The sequence below is a fragment of the Accipiter gentilis genome, chromosome W (assembly GCF_929443795.1).
Source record: "Accipiter gentilis chromosome W, bAccGen1.1, whole genome shotgun sequence".
In the NCBI taxonomy this organism is placed as follows: Eukaryota; Metazoa; Chordata; class Aves; order Accipitriformes; family Accipitridae; genus Astur; species Astur gentilis.
Window position 1 is genome coordinate 26,981,270 of NC_064918.1, and position 19,126 is coordinate 27,000,395.

At 45.8% G+C, this 19,126-nt stretch overlaps 1 protein-coding gene across 1 annotated transcript in view; it reads left to right on the forward strand.

Moving 5' to 3' along the window:
* Positions 1-2,158: 2,158 nt before the first annotated feature.
* Positions 2,159-19,126, forward strand: part of LOC126035479 (mitochondrial nicotinamide adenine dinucleotide transporter SLC25A51-like) — a 39,392-nt gene continuing 22,424 nt past the window's right edge. Inside the window, exon 1 of the mRNA XM_049794115.1 lies at positions 2,159-3,030. Coding sequence (XP_049650072.1) covers positions 2,950-3,030 — 81 coding nt within the window. The 5' untranslated portion in view covers positions 2,159-2,949. The remainder of the gene's footprint in view (positions 3,031-19,126) is intronic.

The window sequence follows — 19,126 nt, forward strand, 5'->3', positions numbered from 1 at the left end:
CTCCATCAGGTTTAAAACTCTGTAAGATGAGGCTCTTCCTTTGCGACTGTGCATTTCCCTTTTCTACCTGATTCTTCACAAATTTGGAAATTCAATTTGTAGAGAGCTCAGTCTTAGCCTGATTCTCTCAGGTTTCCTCCTGCTTTATAGCCAATATCATTATCAATTTGATAGGTAGAAGTGATCTACTGCTTGCAGGAGGTCTTGTACATACTTTGGTAAGCCTCTCTTTTCATCCCCCAAACTACATATCCCAGTCACTAGGCCTGCAGTTTGAGCCATTGACACCTCCTAATAGGTCCTTCTAATGTTCTGTAAACATCTTTTCAATCCAACTGTTCCAATAAACCCAAGGATTTAGCAGCACAGGTCCTCTTTGGGTGCCCGCATAAACTCTAGAAGGTTGGTTACAAATTTATCACTGTAGGCACATCAGTTCCCACCTCACATAAGAGTTATATATGTGTAATCTTGGGAGTACTCACAAATCAACCAGATCCTGCTGGCTAGGAAACTGTTAAGGGATGTTAGGAGTGCAGCTGCCTCCTCCAGCAGCCATGGCAGAACTCTCCTCCCCAGCTGCTGGATCACAGCCCAGGGAATCCGGGGCCTCTGCCCAGGCTGAGGGACTCAGCTGTTGCTTTCCCGGTTGAAGGCTCAACCAGCAGTGAAGTTGAGCACATATCCGAGACACACACACAAGACATATACAGGACATTGATAAAGCCAGTAACACAGACTGCCACAGACAAGGCACTGTTGTCAACAGGACCCACGTATTAGGATTCACATAAAACATAAACACAGAAAGCCAAGTCCCCTTCCTCCTCTTCAGCTGGTAGGGATATAAATTCACTAGTGAAAGCACACACATGCATACAGACTACTCTCTAGATTCACAAGCACACACACATTCGCAGATCCCCTGAGTACAAGCATGGACACTTCTGTCTTCTCGCTACTACTGCCTGGATCCTGGGCCCTCTTCTATGCAACGTTACGGGGGGAAGAGGAGCATTAATGGGGGCAGAAGGGGATTTCAGGGGAGAGGTTTGAACAAATTCCCCCTTTCGACAGGAACCTTGATATCTGATCCCTTTCAGAGGGGGGATCCTCACCGCAAAAAGTGGTGCTATGGGAGAGCAGAAGGCAGTGGATGTTTTATACCTTGACTTTAGCAAGGCCTTTGACACAGTCTCCTATAGTCTTTTTATCTCCAAATTGTTGGGATATGGGCTTGATAAGTGGATGGAAAATTAGCTGGACTGCTGAGCTCAAGGAGTTGTGATCAGTGGTACAAAGCCCAGCTGGGGGCCAGTAACTAGTGGGGTCCCTCAGGGATCAGTACTGGGACCAGTACTGGTATTAATGCCTTCATTAATGATCTGGACGATGGGATGGAGTGCACTTTCAGCAAGTTTGTGGATGACACCAAATTGGGGGGAGTGGTCAGTATGCTGGAGGTCAGGGCTGCCATTCAGAGGGACCTGGACAGGCTGGGATGACCGGAACCTCATGAAGTTCAACACAAGCAGTTCTGAAGCCCTGCATCTGGAATGAAATGACCCTATGCAACAATACAAGCCAGAGGCCGACTGTCTGGGAAGCAGCTCCACAGAAAAGGATCTGGGGGTCCTGGTGGACAAGTTGACGATGAGTCAGCAGTGTGCCCTTGCAGCAAAACCGACCAACTGCATCTTGAGCTGTATTAGCAAAACTGCAGCCAGCAAGTCCAGGGAAGTGATCCTTCCCCTTTATTCGGCACTTGTGAGACTGCATCTGCAGTACTGTGTCCAGTTTCGGGCTCCCCAGTACAAGAAGGATAGTGACACACTGGAACAAGTCTAGCAGAGGGCCACCAAGCTGGTTGGGGGCTGGAGAACATGACATCCAAGGGAGAGGCTGAGAACTGGGCCTGTTCAGCCTGGAGAAGAGAGACAGATAAGGACAAGGAGATTACTTGCCAATTACCATCACAGGCAAAACAGACTCGGGGAAATTAGTTTCATTTACTGTCCATTAATTGTAACAGAGCAGGATAATGAGAAATAAGAACAAATCTAAAAACACCTTCCCCCCCTATCCCTCCCTTCTTCCCAGGCTCAGCTTCACTCCCGGCTCTTCTACTCCCTCCCCCCACCCCCCCCCCAAGCGTCACAGGGTGATGGGGAATGGGGGTTGCGGTCAGTTCATAACATTTCATCTCTGCGGCTCCTTCCTCCTCGTACTCTTCCCCTGCTCCAGCGTGGGGTCCCTCCCATGGGATACAGTGCTTCACAAGCTTCTCCAATGTGGGTCCTTCCCACGGGCTGCAGTTCTTCACAAACTGCTCCAGCATGGGTCCTTTCTACGGGGTGCAGTTCTTCAGGAGCAGGCTGCTCCAGCGTGGATCCCCCACGGGGCCACAGGTCCTGCCAGAAAACCTGCTCCTGCGTGGGCTCTCCACAGGGTCACAGCCTCCTTCAGGGCACATCCATCTGCTCCAGCGTGGGGTCCTCCATGGGCTGCAGGGTGGATATCTGCTCCGCTGTGGACCTCCATGGGCTGCAGGGGAACAGCCTGCCTCACCATGGTCTTCACCATGGGCTGCAAGGGCTCCAGCACCTGGAGCACCTCCTCCCCCTCCTTCTTCCCTGACCTTGGTGTCTGCATAGTTGTTTCTCTCACATATTCTCACTCCTCTCTCTCCCAGCTGCTGTTGCACAGCATATTTTACCCTGATATGTATCCTTCCACAAGCACAGCTCACCAAGCATGAGGAGTATCGTGACACCCACAAAGCCCTTCTGGAGCGAGGCCGAGGCCGTACCCAGGCAGCTCTGTGGTTAGCTGAGGAAAGGGGAGACGGGGTGGGGCTTACTCCTCTCAGCTGCTCTTTCTCTTGGTCACGTGATGTGAGTTGGGTTTCTGTGCTGCACTTCCTACGTCATCGAGAATGTGAGGTGGTGGATGCAGCGTCCAGTTTGGTCGGTGGCAGTGGCAACTTTTATCTCCAAATTGTGTTTTCAGGTGGCATGGAAGACGCAACAGGTGAGTCACTGGGGAGAGGGTGTGCTGCTGCTCGCATCTCTCTCCACTACGGCGGGGCCACCCTGTGCGGCCTCTCTCTCTCTCGTCCCTCATTCCTGTCTCATAAGGATTCCCGCCGGTGGTGAAGGTCGCGCCGGGCTGGCTGGATCGCTGCTGTCTGGAGCATGAGCGTCCTAGACTGTCACGGCAGCGCGGAGGGGGGCGGGGAGCACCCGGAAGCGGCAGGGTGGTGGTGGTGTACGGTAGCCGGGCTGCATCAATTCGTCCCCGCGCTCCAGACTGGGAGTGGCGTCTTAGGACACGCTCCTCAGTGGGAACCGCAGGAGAGACGTTCCGCCATGCCACGGAGTAGGCGACGACTGGACAGGAGTAGGGAGAATAACAATAGCACGCGGCAGTTTTCTGCAAGCCGCCTGGAATCCTAGCTGCTGATCCCTTGGTCACTTTCTCTCATCCACGCAGGCAGCGAGTTCTGCAGTACCTGCTGCCGAGGAGCTGGTGGCAGTCTACACAGCAGAACTTGAAAGCCTGATCCTGCTCAGGACGCAAACACACTCAGGTTGCTTCTCTAAATCCCCGTGTTGTTCCTGATGCAGGCACCGGGAAAAGGCTAAACAAGAGAATGCAATGGCTGCCTTCCAAACTCAACACTGTGTTTAGGTGTCTTTTCTTTTGGCAGTTCCACTTCTTTACAGAGAATGTCTTCTCAGGCTAGAAGAAAAAAATAAATAAGAGAACCATTCAGGTTGAAAGGGACTTCTGGAGGTCTCTAGTCCAACCTCCTGCTTAAAGCAGGGTCAACACTGAATTCAGACCAGCTTGTTCAGGGTTTTCTCTAGTCAGGGCTTGAAAACCTCCAAGGCTGGAGACTGCACAACTTCTCAGGGCCCCTGTTCCACTGCTTGACTGTCCTCATGGTGAAAAACAGTTTCCTTATAGCCAGCATGAACCTTGCTTGTTTCAATTTGTGCCCATCTTCCCACTATGCAACACTGTGAAGAGCCTAGCTCTGTCTTCTTGATAGCTTCCTCATAGGTACTGGGGGGCTGTTATTAGGTGCCCCTGCAGCCTTCCTTCCTCCAGGCTGAACAAGCACAGTTCCCTCAGCCTCTCCTCATAGTGCAAGTACTCCAGCCCCCTGACATCTTGGTGGCCCTCTGCTGAATTTGATCCACTTTATCAATTACTTTCTTGTATTGGGGTGCCCAAAATTTGACACAGCATTCTAGATGTGATCTAATGAGCACCAAGTAAAGGAGGATAATTGCTTCCCTCAATCTACTAGCTATGCTCCTGGTAATATAGCCCAGGATACTGCTAACCACCTTTGCTGCCAGGGCACAGTTCTGGCTCATATTCAGCTTGCTGTTTTCCAAGATCCTTGGGTCCTTTTCAGCAGAGCTGCTCCCCAGCCAGTCCCCAGATGGTATTGATGCCAGGGGTTCTTCTTCCCTAGGTGCAGGACTTGGCATTTGTCCTTGTTGAATTAAATTAAGTTCCTGTCAGCCCATTCCTCCAGCCTGTCTAGGTCTCTCTGAATGGCAGCCCTGCCCTTGAGTGTATTTATTTCCTCCTCCCAACTCCTGCAAACTTGACAAGAGGAAGATGCATCACCTCCTCCAGGTGTTTGATAAAGATTTTAAACAGGACAGGTCCCAGGATAGACCCCTGCAGTACCCCACTTGTCACAGGCATCCCGGTAGAGTACAACCCATTAACCACCACTCTCTGAGCTCAGTTACCCAACTAGTTTTTAAACCCATCTAGGTGTCCACCCATCCAGACTATAATATCCCAACTTGGATACAAGAATATTGTATTGAAATAGAGTATTGAAAGCCCTGCTAAAGTCGAGGTAAATGACATCCAGTGCTCTCCCTTCATCCACAGATCCTGCCATTTTATCACAGAAGGCAATTAGGTTGGTCAGGCATGATAGCCCCTTGGTAAATGCATGCTGACTGTTCTCAATCATCTTCTCCTTCATGTGGCCAAACCCAAAACATGTTCCAAGAGGACTTTCTCTATGATTTTCCCAGGAACTGAAGTTCCCTGGGTTGAACTTTTGGCTTTTTTTTTTTTTTTAAGATGAATGCAACATTTGCCCTTCTCTAGTCATCAGGGAATTCCCCTGATCTTCATGACTTTTCAAAGCTGATAAGAGAACGGCCTCACTATGAAACCAGCCAGTTCTCTCAGCACCCTTGGATGCAGCCCATCTGGTCCCATGGATTTGTACAGATTAAGTTCTCTGAAATAATCCCTGATTCAATCCTCATCCACTGTTTGTAGTTTTCCTTGAACCCTGTCTCTAAGCACAGAGGCCTGGGAGACTTTGTCGGTGAAGATTGAGGCCAAGAAGGCACCGAGTACCTCAGCCTCATCTATGTCCACTGTCGCTAGATCACCCATCCCATTCAGCAATAGGCCCACCTTCTCCTTGTTCAGTCTTTTACTATTAAAGTGGTAGTAGAAGCTCTTGCTGCCCTTGATCTCTGATCTGTAGAGTTCCTCAAGTTGCTTAAAGAAGGCTTTGTCTGCTTCCTCACCCTGTCTGTAGCAAACTCCTGCCACAATATCACACTTATTGGCCTCTGCTTTGATCTTGTTCAGTTCCTGTTAGTTGTAAGGGTAATCTTTGGAAATCGAGGCCAATGTAAGCAAAGATATAGCTGTATCTGGGATGGAATCACTTCTTGGAAAATAAAAACAAACTGGGTAACCAAATTAATTTCCTTTATGATATTTAACTTCTGATTAAACCATATAATGAAGGTGGCAGTCAAATATCATAAACCTGTCAGCTCATGGTAACCATTAGTTGTATAGGGAGCTATCTGTGGAGAAACAGGTTAAAGAATATTACATAATATTGGTATTTATTTTCTCCCAGATGGATAGGCAGAGTTACTGGAGGGGGGAGTTCACTTCAAATTTTAGTGTCTTTTGTTAAGTAGTTCAAATAGTTTTTCTTTTTTCTTTTCTTTTTTTTTTTTAATTTTTATTTCAGTTGTACCATATTTTAGTTCAAAGTAAACAGTAACTAAGCAACCATTTTGGCACTAGCAAGCCACTCATCCACTTCTGCTTTTACTTGGCCCAACTTTTTGTTTTAACACCAAAATAATTATAATGATTCTTCAGTGTGTTGAATACTTGTGCAAAATACTGTAGTGCAACTAATAGGTCTTACTTGACAGGCCTTCACCAGTGTCTGTAAGAAGTATTAAGGGTTCCTCTATTATAATGAGCTACCAAGACTGAAGAATTTCTTACTTACGTGCATAGCTACATCTTGAAAAGTGTCAGACTTAAAGGTTAATGCAGATAGTTAGGAACCATCTGTAGTCAAGTTTTGAAAAATATTGTATTGTTCCTGTTTTAAGTTGGTTGATATTGATTAAGAATTACCAACTCAAGAGCCAGCAGGCAGCAATTAGACATTATCCTAGTGATAAGTTATCAAACCTGAAAAATAAACAAAACCCATAAAACCTTCTACTTTAACTGTCATGCTTGTGCTTGGCATTAGGATGGGGATAAAAGCTAAATAGATAGGACCAGTGTTTCCCATATTTGGTGGTACAGGAGTGCCAGTTTGCAGTACTATTCTGGTTAACTAATTGAATAACCTGTGACCTGAAAGCCATTGGGCCTTTTAAAGTAAGTGGTACACACTCTGCAGTGCTCAGTAGTTCAATCAAGGTGGGAAACATCCTGATCTCTTGTTAGGGAATTGCTGAATCTGACAGCACCATAGAGGCAAGTCTGCCACAGCTCCATATCCCCAGATCCAACCAGTAGCAAGGCTGAGAATGTATTCCCAGTAGGTATACAAATACATATATGCACATGGCCAGCAACACAGACAGAAACACTCAGCACTCAGACAAACAGCGACAATGGCCTCATCCTGTTCCCCTCTCTGGCTGAGCAGGACGAAGGTCCATTAGTGGGAAATATATACCTACATACAATGTGGATCCATCCAGTAACTGGATTTAGACACTCAGTCTATCCAGTAGTTGGCCCCTGGATCCCCTGGTCTCCCCAGTTGCTGGCACCTGGGCATACGAGCCCCAAGGCCCATAGCTCGACTCCAGTTGCCAGTACAGACCTCCTCTCACATACACAGGCTGTGATCACCCAGTAGCTGGCCCCTGAATGCCCCCAGTCTCCCCAGTTGCCTCCCACAGAAACACCCCCCCCCACACACACACATGTAAATGAGTCTCTTATTCCACCCCCAGACCCCACGGTCTTTTCAGCAGTTGGCTTGGACCCTCTGGTCCCTCCGGTAGCCAATTCCTCCAGGTGCCTCACCCTTAGAGACACATGCATACCTGGCTCCCCAGCCACAACCTTCTGCAGTGTGGGTCCTTCCCACAGGCTGCAGTTCTTCATGAACTGCTCCAGCATGGGTCCTTTCCATGGGGTGCAGTCCTTCAGGAGCAGGCTGCTCCAGCGTGGATCCCCCACAGCGTCACAGGTCCTGCCAGAAAATCTGCTCCTGCGTGGGCTCCTCTCCATGGGGCCACAGTTCCTGCTAGGAGCCTGCTCCTTCATGGGCTATCCATGGGCTGCAGCTTCCTTCAGGGCACATCCACCTGCTCCACCGTGGGGTCCTCCACGGGCTGCAGGGTGCATATCTGCTCCACCATGGATCTCCTTGGGCTGCAGGGGGACAGCCTGCCTCACCATGGTCTTCGCCACGGGCTGCAGGGAAATCTCTACTCCGGCGCCTGGAGCACCTCCTCCCCCTCCTTCTTCCCTGACCTTGGTGTCTGCATAGTTGTTTCTCTCACATATTCTCACTCCTCTCTCCCAGCTGCTGTTGCACAGCATTTTTAACCCTTTCTTAAATATGTTATCACAGAGACGCTACCACTGTTGTCGATTGGCTCGTCCTTGGCCATCAGCGGGTCCATCTTGGAGCCAGCTGAAACTGGCTCCGTCTGACATGGGGGCAGCTTCTGGCATCTTCTCACAGAAGCCACCCCTGTAGCCCCCCGCTACCAAAACCTTCCACATAAACCCAATACAAGGTTATATGTCTATCTGGAGTTCTGTATGCAAATTATGTTTGTAGTTCATGGCTGCACACACATGAAAATAATCACTCTGTTTTAAAAGTTCCTATGCAGAAGGCAGATATTTGACAGAAGTTTTTTGTGGTATAACAGATAGCAATTGGCTCCTTGTATACTCCTGAAGATGAAGCTAGACCAATTCAGACTAGAGTTAAAGCTCAAAGTTTTTAATATGAGGAACAATTTATCAAAGACCGTGTTGGCTTCTTCACAAGTAGAAATTTTTACATCAGGATTGGATGGTTTACTGAAGAGATGTTTTAGTTTGAACAGGAATTAACAGGAACCACATTGCATTATTCAGCTCACAGTAGAGCATCCCGTGACATGTTCAATGTGTTGTTAGCCATTAGCTAACAGAAACCACCCCTGCATCCCCCCTCTGCTACCAAAACCTTGCCATGTAAACCCAATACAATGTCACATACACCTAAATATAAATTGTTACTGTTGGGGAGGGGATGTTAAAGTGCAAATAGTAAATTGTGTTAAATTTATCTGGTAAAGAGAAAACCAAATCTGATTATTTTTAGGCTAAATATATTAGTATGCTATTTTTTCTTTTATTCTACTTCATGGAATATTTGAAGCATACTAGATTGTTTTTACATTGTAAAAACAATGAAAGAGATAAGTTACAGTGAGCTTTAAGCAAGCTTTTGGGAGAGGGAAAAATTAGGAGGCTTATTTAGGTGGTGTTTGGTGGGTTTTTTTGAAATTACACTGTCATGTAAACTATTTTTAACGCTTTATTACTAGGCACAGTAATAAAGTATTGAATCACAATTCAGAACTACTATATTTCACATAACTTGATAGTGATGATTTTGTTTAACAAGTAACAAAAGGTTTTGATCCTGCTGTGTTTTCACTGCAAGTATACTTGCATGTGTTCTTTTTTAAGTGGGACACTGTCTTGTTGGGCAGGTGGAAACATGCAGAGTGGCTAGTTCTTAGCTACATGTATGCAAACTGACTATTCCATTTCCCCCCCCCCCCCCCCCCCACCTTTTCTAAGAGAATAAGGGTTTGAGTTGAGACTCCACGAAGGTAGTTATAAAATTGGCTCCTTCTGTACCCAGCTACCAACTTCAACAAACCTTCTAGGAATTCAGTATCTACTTAACCCTCTGTTAAATTTGGTTGGAATTGGCCAAGAGTCTCGGAAGTTAATAACTGAAGGGAGATGGATGAACAGGTGATGAAATTCCATCTTGTTCTCCTAGGAAATCAAAACACTTCAATTTACTCTTTGCAGCTTTTATTTATAATCTATATAAATAAAAATTATTAGTTTCAGAAAATCATACTTTATTTCTTCCTATATAGTAGGGTTGCTTGCTCAACAGTAGTAAATGGTGATGTAAGTTAATAATTCAGGCATTTACTAAGCACACCCTCTATTAATGGTTCTTTCAAGTTTATAATCAAAATATTAAGAGAAAAAATGCTGATCCTCTTATTCTTGAGAATAAATCATTCTGACATTTGAAAAAAAAAGTGTCCTAAAACTCTTTCAGGAGATATCAAAGCGAATTGTAAAACTAAAACCCATAACAACAAATATGTGGAACGAATCCTCCAGTAATTTCAGTGTTAGTGACTTCCCAAGGCAGAGGTAGTGTCCGAGTAGTTAATAGTCCTCAGTAGATTTTTTTTTTTCTATGAATATATGTAGTTGCATTTGAACCCACCGGAACTTGGCTGGGGGAAGGAGTTTTGTAGCTTAACTACACATTATGAAGAAGTACTTCCTTTTGTTCTGAACCTGCTAGTGTCGTTCCATAGCCCCTAGTCTTAGAGGAGAGAGAACAGTTTTCTTCTCTGTTCAGGATTTTATATTTTTAATTCATATCTTGCCCCTAACATTTCCCTGCCCCTGAAAATTTCTATAGTTATAAAATATTTGTAGCCAAGCAATTTGTGTATTTTGTTTTTACTTTTAATGATTTGTGCAGTTACAGTACTAAGCTGTTCCCTTTCCTGAGGCTCACCAAAAGACAATTGAACTGAATATCTGCTGTTTATACTAGTGATAGCTAATTTGTGACCCACTGACTATATATGACTCTCCAGAAGAATTAATCTAGCTTTTCCTGAATCCCCAACATCTGCATTGGAAAATGGTTTGAGACCTTATAAAGACTGCAGAGACTGGCAACCTAAGCAACTCATCATAAAATTGCAAGCATATGTTCTATGGCCAAAATGGGTGTCCCTCATGACTAGGCATGCACCACCACATAGTTGAAATGCATGCCTTCTAGTCATTTGGTAGGGGAATTGTTGGGATATTTTCTTAGGCAACACAGTGTTGACTAAGAGAATTTCACTTTAAAACTATGTTAATTTGCAATAAATTTAATTTAATTATTAATTCAGGTATTGAGAAACAAAAAAGACAAACAATTAAACAAACACTTAGGGAAAACACCTTTCTTCCCCCTTTCCCAGGCTCAACTTCAGTCCAGACATCTCTCTTCCCCCTCCATGGTCTTCACTGACCTTTTTTTTTTCTGTGCATTACACTCGGTCCCTTCAGTGAGGCAACAGGCATTCCAGGATGTTTGGAATAGTGCATAGAGTTTTTTTCTTCCACTGCTCCTAGCTTTTTATTCATTTCCTCTGTTCTGGCATAGGCTTATCTACAGGCTGCACCCCCTTTTGGGGGTGTACAGGCTTTGGTGTGGCTTATCCACAGGCTGTAGTCCCCTTAGAGGCATACTACCTCCTCTGGCATGGAACACCTCCTTCTGAGAGTGTCTCCAGTTGTGTCCCCAACAATGTCCCCTTCCTTGTGTCTCTTTCTATCTTTCCTTATGTGTCCTCACATGTCTCCTCCTCTGCATCCTGCTCCTAGCTGCTACCACCCTTTGTTAAATATGTTTGTGCAGAGGTGTCATGTGTTCCTCTGATTGAAGTTTTGGTATGTGGTGGGTTGTTTTCATCAGTTGCTCAGCTCACTGTAACCAGCTGTGACTAGCAGCACATGTTTCACATTCATGGATAACCTGTGCGATAGTGTTCATGGTCAAGTCCACCCCTCAGTCAGGAGCCCATCTATATGTTGCATCTCTTCCCTGATGGCCTGAGGTATCATGGGCCCACCGAGCCATAAATAGCTCACCATTATGTTGCCAGTCCAGGTCCACCTGAGACACTTCAATCTTGGCGGCCTGATCTGCCTGCTGGTTGTTTTGATGTTCTTCAGTGGCCCGACTCTTGGGTATATGAGCATCTACGTGACATACTTTTACAACTAGCTTCTCTATCCGAACAGCAATATCTTGCCACAGTGTGGCAGCCCAGATGGGTTTACCTCTGTGCTGCCAGTTGCTCTGCTTCCATTGCTGTAGCCACCCCCACAGGGCATTTGCCACCATCCATGAGTCAGTATAAAGATAGAGCACTGGCCACTTCTCTCTTTCAGCAATGTCTAACGCTAGCTGGATGGCTTTCACCTCTGCAAACTGACTCGATTCACCTTCTCCTTCAGCAGTTTCTGCAACTAGTCATGTAGGACTCCATACAGCAGCCTTCCACCTTCGATGCTTTCCCACAATGCGACAGGATCCATCAGGGAACAGGGCATATTGCCTCTCATTTTCTGGCAGTTTATTATACAGTGGGGCCTCTTCAGCGCGTGTCACCTCCTCCTCTGGAAACATTCCAAAATCTTTGCCTTCTGGCCAGTCCGTGATCACTTCTAACATTCCTGGGCAACTGGGGTTTCCTATGTGAGCTCGTTGGGTGATCAGTGTGGCCCACTTACTCCACGTGGCATCAGTTGCATGATGTGTAGAGGAAACCCTCCCTTTGAACATCCAGCCCAGCACTGGCAGTCAGAGTGCTAAGAGGAGCTGTGTCTCAGTACCAACCACTTCTGAGGCAGCTCAAACTCCTTCATATGCTGCCAAGATCTCTTTTTCAGTTGTAGTATAGCGAGCCTCAGATCCTCAATATCCCCGACTCCAAAACCCCAGAGGTTGGCTGCGGGTCTCCCCAGGTGCTTTCTGCCAAAGGCTCCAGGTAGGGCCATTCTCCCGAGCCTCAGTGTAGAGCACATTTTTAACATCTTGTCCTGTCCGGACTGGCCCAAGAGCTACTGCATGAATGATCTCCCGCTTAATTTGTTCAAAGGCTTGTCGTTGCTCAGGCCCCCATTTAAAATCGTTCTTCTTCCGGGTAACTTGGTAGAGAGGACTTACAATTTGACTGTAATTTGGAATATGCATTCTCCAAAAGCCCACAACACCCAAGAAAGCCTGTGTTTCCTTTTTATTAGTTGGTGAGGACATAGCTGCTATTTTGTTGATCACATCCATAGGGATCTGACGACGCCCGTCTTGCCATTTTACTCCTAAGAACTGGATCTCCTGTGCAGGTCCCTTGACCTTACTTTCTTTTATGGCAAAACAAGCCTTGAAAAGGATTTGGATTATTTTCTTCCCTTTCTCAAAAACTTCTGCTACTGTGTTGCCCCATACGATGATGTCATCAATGTACTGCAGGTGTTCTGGAGCTTCATCCTTCTCCAGCGCAGTCTGGATTAGTCCATGGCAAATGGTGGGGCTGTGCTTCCACCCCTGGGGCAGTCGATTCCAGGTGTACTGGACGCCCCTCCAAGTAAAAGCAAACTGTGGCCTGCATTCTGCTGCCAGAGGAATTGAGAAAAACACAGTAGTGATGTCAATTGTGGCATACCACTTGGCTGCCTTTGACTCTAGTTCGTATTGAAGTTCTAGCATATCTGGTACAGCAGCACTCAGCGGTGGCATGACTTCATTCAGGCCACAAAAGTCTACTGTTAGTGTGCACTCTCTATTAGACTTTCGCACTGGCCATATGGGACTATTAAAGGGTGAGCGAGTTTTGCTGATCACTCCTTGGCTCTCCAGTTGGCGAATCAACTTGTGGATGGGGATCAGGGAGTCTCGGTTGGTACGATATTGCCGCCAGTGCACTGTTGGCACTTGTTGTCCTTTAACTTCCAGCAACCCCACAACCGAAGGGTCTTGAGAAAGACCAGGCAGGGTAGATTAATTCCCTCCATTTCCAAGGCAGCTATATCAAAAGCCCATTGATACCCCTTTGGGTCCTTAAAATACCCCCTCCTGAGATAGTCTATGCCAAGGATTCACGGGGCTTCTAGACCAGTCACAATGGGGTGTTTCTGCCATTCATTCCCAGTTAGGCTTACTTCAGCTTCTAATACAGTTAACTTTTGGGATCCCCCTGTCACACCAGAAATACAGATGGGTTCTGCCCCTTTATAGCTTGATGGCATTAGAGTACACTGTGCACTGGTGTCTACTGGAGCCTTGTACTCCTGTGGGTCTAACGTGCCAGGCCATTGAACTCCACAGTCTAGTAAACCCGGTTGGCTCTTTCCTCCACCTGGCTGGAGGCAGGGCCCCTCTAATTCTGGTCAGAGTATCCATTACTCACTTATTGTAAAACTGACTTAGAAGGTCCTTTAAGAGGATCAGAAGTAAGATCAGCCCTTCTACTCTGTCTGGAATCTGGAACAGCAATTTTCCTGGAAGAACCACCATTTGTGATTGTTTTTCCTTGCAGCTCACATACCCACGTGTCTCAGGTTGAGGTAGGTTTTCCATCCCACTTCCTCATGTCCTCTCCGTGGTCAGATAGGTAAAACCTCAGGGTACTGTGTGTCGTGTACCTTCTATATTCTCTCTTTTGAACAGTGGAACGCTCACTCCTAACAGCTGAGATATTGGTCCATACAGGTGGGGAGTATGCCTTTTCAATCAGTTCGGTCAGTTTTTCGGACTTTTTGGACAGTTTTTCCACAGCCAAGATGCAGGCTTGTAGGGCGGAAGTGAGATTTTCTTCATATTGCCAGAGTTGGCGAGCCATTTTATCCACCGTCGGTGCCTCTTTTTCTTTCCAGGTCAGTACTGCCAATGGATTGGCATAGGATGATGGTGCACTCTATACAAACTTCCACCACATGGGTCATGTGCATTGGACTTCATCTGGATCTCTGGGCAATTTGTGCTTTGTCCAGGTCATAATAAATCATCTCTAGCACAACTAATTCTCTCAGATATTGGATACTTATCTCCATGCTTGACTGACATATAACATCTTCCTTAAAGGGGTACCTTTCCTTCACGCTTGACAGGAGTCGCCTCCAGAGGCTGTGTCCCTTTTCCAATTGCCTTGTCAATGCCACCTTCCCTGGCAAGCAATCCCAGCTGCTTGGCATCCCTACCTTTTAATTCCAGTCTGTTAGCCCCATTGTCCCAGCATTGGATCAGTGTCCTGGCTTCAGCTGGGATAGAGTTAATTGTCTTCCTAATAGCTGGTGTAGTGCTATTTTTTGAGTTCAGTATGAGAAGAATGTTGATAACACTGATGTTTTCAGTTGTTGCTAAGTAATGTTTAGTCTAAAGTCAAGGATTTTTCAGCTCCTCACGCCCAGCCAGCAAGAAGGCTGGAGGGGCACAAGAAGTTGGCACAGGACACAGCCAGGGCAGCTGACCCAAAGTGGCCAATGGGGTATTCAATACCATGTGATGTCCCATCTAGTATATAAACTGGGGGGAGTGGGGCTGGGGGGAATTGCTGTTTGTGGACTAACTGGGCATTGGTCAATGAGTGGTGAGCAATTGCACTGTGCATCATTTGTATATTCCAATCCTTTTATTATTACTGTTGTAATTTTATTAGTGTTATCATTATCATTATTAGTTTCTTCTTTTCTGTTCTATTAAACCGTTCTTATCTCAACCCACGAGTTTTACTTTTTTTTCCCAATTCTCTCACCCATCTCACTGGGTAGAGGGGAAGTGAGTGAGAGGCTGCGTGGTGCTTAGTTGCTGGCTGGGGTTAAACCATGAGAAGTAGCTAGGTGATAATGTGCTTACCTGGACGATGGCTGAAATCTTTTTGCATATCCCACAGCTCACTCAAGGATAGGGATCCACTGATTACCTTTGGTTTTGCCTTTTCCTCTTGTGATGACCCTGGTTCATCTTCATCCTTCGCTAAGCAAACTGATTTCTTTGTATATTTTCTTCTTCTGTATGGGGGCAACTTATACTGGCACAGGTTGGTTCTCTGCTTCAGCTGCAGTGCCCGTCGCCGGGGTTGGAGTGGCCGCAGTGCCTGTTGCTTTGTTGTTAGATCCAGAGACCTTCTCTTCCCCTTGAGGGTACTGAGTGGTGTTGAACAGGGCTTGATAGGCATGAGCCAGGCCCCAGCACATTGCAGTGATTTGAGTCTCCCTGGAATTGTCAGGGTAACAGCATACTTTTTCCAAATGTTCTACTAGTTTTTCAGGATTCTGCACTTGTTCAAGGGTGAAGTTCCAAAACATTGGAGGTGCCCAACACCCTAGGCATTTTCCCATACTACCCCACACACCCTGCCACTCATAATTATCCAGCATTGGGGCAGATCTCTGGGTGATCTTCTTCAATAGTTGTTTAACCCTAAACAAGACCTGAACCACATTCAGGAGCGTGCTAGTTCCTAGAAGTAGGACCATGTTGGTTTCAACATCCCAAGGGTATTAAAACTTTTCAAAATTCTCAAACACTATTGTAATTAGCGTGGAGGAGAAGGGCAAGGTGAAGAAAGGTGCCTCCCCCATAGACTGGCTCTCCGAGGAGAAAAGGTAAAGGGTGTAATTATTAATAGTTTCCTACAGATGGCTCCCGAAGTATAGAGGTGACGACAATGCTGAGTGCAAATACTGGAATAGTTCCATGACCAGTAATTTTGTCATACCATAAACCAGTGTTACACAAAACATCAAAGTGAAAACCTTAATCCACCTCCCATGGATGAAAAGCAGCAGCACAGGGACTACATACAGCAAGTGAGGTGACACATAACAGAGCTCTAAAAACGAGTGCTACAACTCTAAGAGCCCATAAATCAACATAGTGACCAGTGACTATTAGACCAATATAATGAATGCTTGCAACAACTTTGTTTTAACATGCTCTGATCAGGTCTGTTGTTATCTCAACTCTTCGATCCCCACGCTGGGCACCAAAATGGACTGTCATGGTTTAACCCCAGCCAGCATCTAAGCACCATGCAGCCTCTCCCCTCCACCCAGTGGGATGGGGGAGGGAATTGGGGAAAAAAAGTAAAACTCATGGGTTGAGATAAGAACAGTTTAATAGAACAGAAAGGAAGAAACTAACAATTATAATCATAACAATAATAAAATTACAATAAAAATAATAAAAGGATTGGAATATACAAGTGATGCACAATGCAATTGCTCACCACTCCCCGACCGATGCCCAGTTAGTTCTGAAGCAGTGATCCACCCCCCAGGCCAACTCCCCCATTTTATATACTAGACATGATGTCACATGGTATGGAATACCCCTTTGGCCAGTTTGGGTCAACTGTCCTGTCTCTGTCCCCCTCCTAACTTCTTGTGCCCCTCCAGCGTTCTTGCTGGCTGGGCATGAGAAGCTGAAAAATCCTTAACTTAGTCTAAACACTACTTAGAAACAACTGAAAACATCAGTCTGATATCAACATTATTCTCATACTAAGTTCAAAACATAACACTATACCTGCTACTAGGAAGACAATTAACTCTATCTCAGCCGAAACCACGACAACCTTCTATCTCCTCTCTCTTGCCTAGAGGAATGCCTACTCCTAATAGCTGAGATACTGGTCTGTACAGGATGAAGGCCGAACTTATCCTCAAATTGCTGAACTCTCGGGACAGTTTCTTGGCTAGTATGTCTGGCAGTTTCTCTACAGCCAAGATGAGAGAGGAAGAGAGATTTTCTTAGTATCACCGGAGTTGGCAAGCCACATCATCCACCGTCAGTGCCTCTTCATCTTTCTAGTCCATTGGTGCCAATGCGTTGGCATACAGTGATGGTGTGCTCCCTACAAACTTCCGCCACATGGGTCGTGTGCATTGGAATTTGTCTGGATCTGTGGGTAACTGCGCGTTGTATGGGTCATAATAAACCATCTCTAACATGGCTAATTCCCTCAGGTACTGGATACCTCTCTCCATGGTGGTCCATTTGCCTGGTTGACATATCTTCCTTGAAGGAGTACCTTTTCCTCACGCCCGACAGAAGTTGCCTCCAGAGGCTGAGGGCTTGTGTCTTTTTTCCAATTGCTTTGTCAATGCCCCCTTCCCTAGAAAGGGATCTGAGCTGCTTGGCTTCCCTACCCTCTAATTCCAAGCTACTGGTTCCATTATCCCAGCATTGGAGCAGCCAGGTGATAATGCGCTCACGTGGACGAGGGCTGAAATCTTTTCACATATCTCGCAGCTCACTCGAGGATAGGGATCAAGTGATTGGCTCTGGTTCTGCCTCTTTCTCCTGTTTCCATGATGACCCTTGTTCACCTTTATCCCTCACTAAGTGAATTGATTTTTTATATTTCTTCTTCTGTATAGGGGCAACTGATACTGGCACTGGTTGATTCTCTGGTTCAGCTGCAGTGCCTGTCACCGGGGTTTGAGTAGCCACAGTCGCTGGTGTTGGAGTAGCTGCAGTGCTTGTCACCGGGGTCTGAGTAGCTGCAGTACCTGTCGCAGGGGTTGATCTCTGGGTGGTATTTTTAAATAGTTCTTTAACCCTAAACAAGACCTGAACCACATTCAGGAACATGCTAGTTCCTAGCAATAGGACCATGCTGGTTTTGACATCTCAAGGCTATTAAAAATTTGCAAAATCCTCAAACTGTATTGTAATTAGCCTGGCGGAGAAGAGGAAGATGTGGGAAGATGTCTCCCCCATAGGTTGGCTCCCCGAGGAGAAAAGGTAAAAAGTGTAGTTATTAATAGTTTCTGATAGATGGCTCCCAAAGTACAGAGGTGACAGCAGTACTGAGTACAAATACCAGATTAGTTTCACGACTAGCAATTCTATCGTATCATAAGCCAGAGTTATAGAGTACAACAACATGATAACTCTAGCCCAATTCCCACAGGTGATAAAAAGCGCAACAGGAGACATATACTACAAGGTATTACATAATGCACCTTTAAGAACAAGCACACCAATGTTGAGAGCAAAACAACATTGTGACCAGTGACTATTAAGCCAATACAATGAATACTTATAATGAATTTGTTTTAACACACTCTGATCAGATCTGTCTTTAGCTCAACCCTTCAAGCCTCACATTGGGCACCAAAAAGGACTGTCGTGGTTTAACCCCAGCCCCAGTGGGATGGGGAGGAGAATAGGGAAAATAAGTAAAACTCATGGGTTGAGATAAGAACAGTTTAATAACTAAAATAAAAAATATATATTATAATAACAATAATAATACAAATAGGATAAAAATAATAATAATTGTCATGAAAAGGAATATAACAAAAAGAGATAAATTAGACCCAAGAAAAGACAAGTGATGCACAATGCAATTGTTCACCACCTGCTGACCGATGCCTGAGCAGCGATCCACACCTCCCAGCCAACTCCCCCCAGTTTATATACTGAGCGTGATGTTCTATGGTATGAAATATCCCTTTGGCTAGTTCAGGTCAGCTGTCCTGGCTATGCTCCCTCCCAGCTTCTTGTGCACCCGCTTGCTGGCAGAGCATGGGAAACTGAAAAATCCTTAACTTAGGATAAGCGCTACTTAGCAACAACTAAAACATCAGTCTGTTATCAACATTATTCTCACACTAAATCCAAAACACACTGTACCAGCTTCTAAGAAGAAAATTAACTCTATCCCAGCCTAAACCAGGACACACCCTCAGTCTGAAAGGTGCTTGGGGGAGCTGCCCATTGATTCACAAGATAGTTGAGGTTGGAAGAGACCTCTGGAGGTCATCTTGTCCAACCCCCTTGCTCAAACAGGGCCACCGAGAGCAGGTTGCCCAGGACCATGTCCAGATGGCTTTTGAATATCTCCAAGGAGGGAGACTCCACAACCTTTCTAGGCAACCTGTTCCAATTCCTAGTCACCCTCTGTCCCGATCCAATGTCGGGGGAGGCTTCGATACGGTCCCAAGAGCGAGATTAAGA